Source organism: Rutidosis leptorrhynchoides, chromosome 11, assembly GCF_046630445.1.
Source record: "Rutidosis leptorrhynchoides isolate AG116_Rl617_1_P2 chromosome 11, CSIRO_AGI_Rlap_v1, whole genome shotgun sequence".
Classification (NCBI taxonomy): Eukaryota; Viridiplantae; Streptophyta; class Magnoliopsida; order Asterales; family Asteraceae; genus Rutidosis; species Rutidosis leptorrhynchoides.
In genome coordinates, this window is record NC_092343.1 from 297341261 (window position 1) to 297343999 (window position 2739).

The 2739-nt window shown below is 36.1% G+C and overlaps 2 protein-coding genes across 2 annotated transcripts; both read left to right on the plus strand.

Annotated features, from left to right (window-relative positions):
* Window positions 1–370: 370 nt before the first annotated feature.
* LOC139875597 (uncharacterized) lies at window positions 371–1384 on the plus strand. The gene is made up of 3 exons (XM_071862922.1): window positions 371–735; window positions 1072–1154; window positions 1248–1384. Exons 1-3 carry the CDS (start codon window positions 371–373, stop codon window positions 1382–1384), a joined length of 585 nt encoding a protein of 194 aa, XP_071719023.1.
* A 137-nt stretch (window positions 1385–1521) lies between these two features.
* LOC139875598 (uncharacterized) lies at window positions 1522–1941 on the plus strand. The gene has a single exon (XM_071862923.1). It carries the CDS (start codon window positions 1522–1524, stop codon window positions 1939–1941), a length of 420 nt encoding a protein of 139 aa, XP_071719024.1.
* The last annotated feature ends 798 nt before the right edge of the window (window positions 1942–2739 follow it).

Consider the following 2739-nt stretch of genomic DNA (forward strand, 5'->3'; position numbering starts at 1 on the left):
AACTGTGTTAACACACAAGGATAAGAAATTTGAATGGTCCTCAGCACAAGAATCTGCTTTTCAAATGTTGAAACAGAAGTTAACAGCCGCACCTATACTATCCCTACTGGAAGGAAATGAAGATTTTCTGGTTTATTGTGATGCGTCTAGACAAGGTTTAGGATGTGTTTTAGTGCAACGACAGAAGGTCATTGCGTATGCATCTCGTCAACTGAAGAACCATGAGCAGAATTATACAACTCATAATTTAGAGTTATGAGCCGTTGTGTTTGCATTGAAAATATGGAGACACTATTTATATGGGACCAAGTGTACCATATATACAGATCATAAAAGTCTTCAGCATATTTTCAATCAGAAACAGTTAAACATGCGACAAAGACGTTGGGTGGAGCTTATAAATGATTACTATTGTGATATTCGATATCATCCAGGGAAAGCGAACATTGTAACTGATGTATTGAGTCACAAAGAAAAGGTTAAACCTCTGAGAGTTAGGTCATTGAATATGACTATTCAGACAAACCTTGTGTCTCGTATTCAAAATGCACAATTAGATGCTATGAAGGAAGAGAACGTGAAGAATGAAGGAATTAGTGAGAAGGATAAGAACTTTAAATTTAAGAGTGACGGAACCCGATATTTTGCAAACAGAATTTGGATTCCAAAGATTGGTGGATTGAGAGAGCTTGTGATGGATGAAGCACACATGACAAGATATTCAATTCATCCAGGGTCTGGGAAAATGTACCATGACCTAAAGGAATTCTATTGGTGGCCGAACATGAAAGCTGAAATTGCAACTTATGTTGGGAAGTGTTTGACATGTTCGAAGGTCAAAGGTGAGAATCAAAAACCATCGGGATTATTGCAGCAACCTGAGATTCCTGAATGGAAATGGGAAGGAATTACGATGGATTTCATTACGAAATTACCAAAGACTGCTAAGGGTTATGACACTATTTGGGTAATAGTGGATCTCCTTACGAAATCTGCACATTTCTTACCCATGAAAGAAACCGACAAGATGGAAAAGTTGGCAGATTTGTATATTAAGGAGATTGTCTCTAGACATGGAGTTCCAATTTCTATTATCTTTGATCGAGATAGCAGATTTACTTTAAGATTTTGGCAATCTTTACAAAAAGCCCTAGGTACTCATTTGGATATGAGTACGGCTTATCATCCCCAAATCGATGGGCAGAGTGAGATAACTATTCTAACATTTGAAGATATGTTCTGAGCAGGTGTAATTGATTTTGGAAGTGGCTGGGATCAGTATTTACCTTTAGATGAGTTTTCATATAACAATAGTTATCACTCGAGTATAAAGGCTGCTCCATTTGAAGCTTTGTATGGAAGGAAATGTGTGACTCACAATTGACAGGACCGGAGATTATCCAAGAAATAAATGAGAAGATCTTTCAGATTCAGGAAAGATTAAATACGGCAAGAAGTAGGCAGAAGAGTTATGCCGATGTCTGAAGGAAATTTCTAGAATTTCAAGTGCGTAACAAAGTTATGCTAAAAGTTTCTCCATGGAAAGGAGTAATAAGGATTGGGAAGCGAGGAAAGCTGAGCCCGAGATATGTAGGACCTTTTGAGGTTATTGAAAGGATTAGTCCAATTGCATATAGATTGAAACAACCACAGGAGCTTAGTGGTATTCATAATGCTTTCCATGTTTCGAACTTGAATAAGTGTTTGTCGGATGAGAATTTAGTAATTCCTTTGGAAGAACTAAGTGTCAATGACAAGTTGCATTTTGTTGAGGAGCTAGTAGAAGTATTGGATCGTGAGGTGAAAAAGCTGAAGCATAGTAAAATCCTAATTGTTAAAGTTTGTTGGAATGCCCGGAGAGGTTCAGAGTTCACGTGGGAACATGAGGACCATATAAGGCAGAAATATCCTCATTTGTTCAATAATCGAAGTACCTCCTAAATTTCGAGGACGAAATTTTCCTTAACGGGTAGGTAATATCACAACTCTAGCTTTTCGACTTAATTTGTCTAGTTTTACTTCTTTAAGTTACAATTTACGACATGACGAGTAAATTTATTAATCTATGTCTTGTCTATTTTGGCGTTTGTATAGCCCTAAGGATGCATTTTAGGTTTTACTTGATTAGGTGTTACCTCACACATTTTGCATAAAGACCTAAAACCCTAACTTATCATCATAAACCCTAGAATTGTAAATTATATTTTTATATATATTAACCTAATAACTAAACTTATTAACTAAGTAATTAGATTAAAGACTTAAAACAATTTCATTTGAACATTGATCATAAGATAAAAACATTCCTACACTTCATTATTTTCACAACTAGTCTTGATCACTTTGTACATAGCCATTTCTTTCACTTAACCAACCTTAACCTATCTTGATTTGAACCTAACCTAAGCTTACTTCCTAAACCCTAAACATACAAGTAAACATCTTGGAATTATACATTAGAAAGACTACACAAGTACATGTACACTTGCAAAACCAAAAATTGACTAGAACATCACACCATCATCATCACCATCGTTTTTCATCATCATCATCACATACATCACCAAAATATCTTCTGTAATACTTCCTAACTAAGCAAAGCACCATGCAAAACATCATCATGATCTCCATTTATGGCAAGAGGTGAGTCATCTTCTTCCTTCCTTCTCCCTTTGCCACATCCCAACACCACTACCACCATCACCTCTATATAAACTCTCTTCTATCCTCCATTCTCCT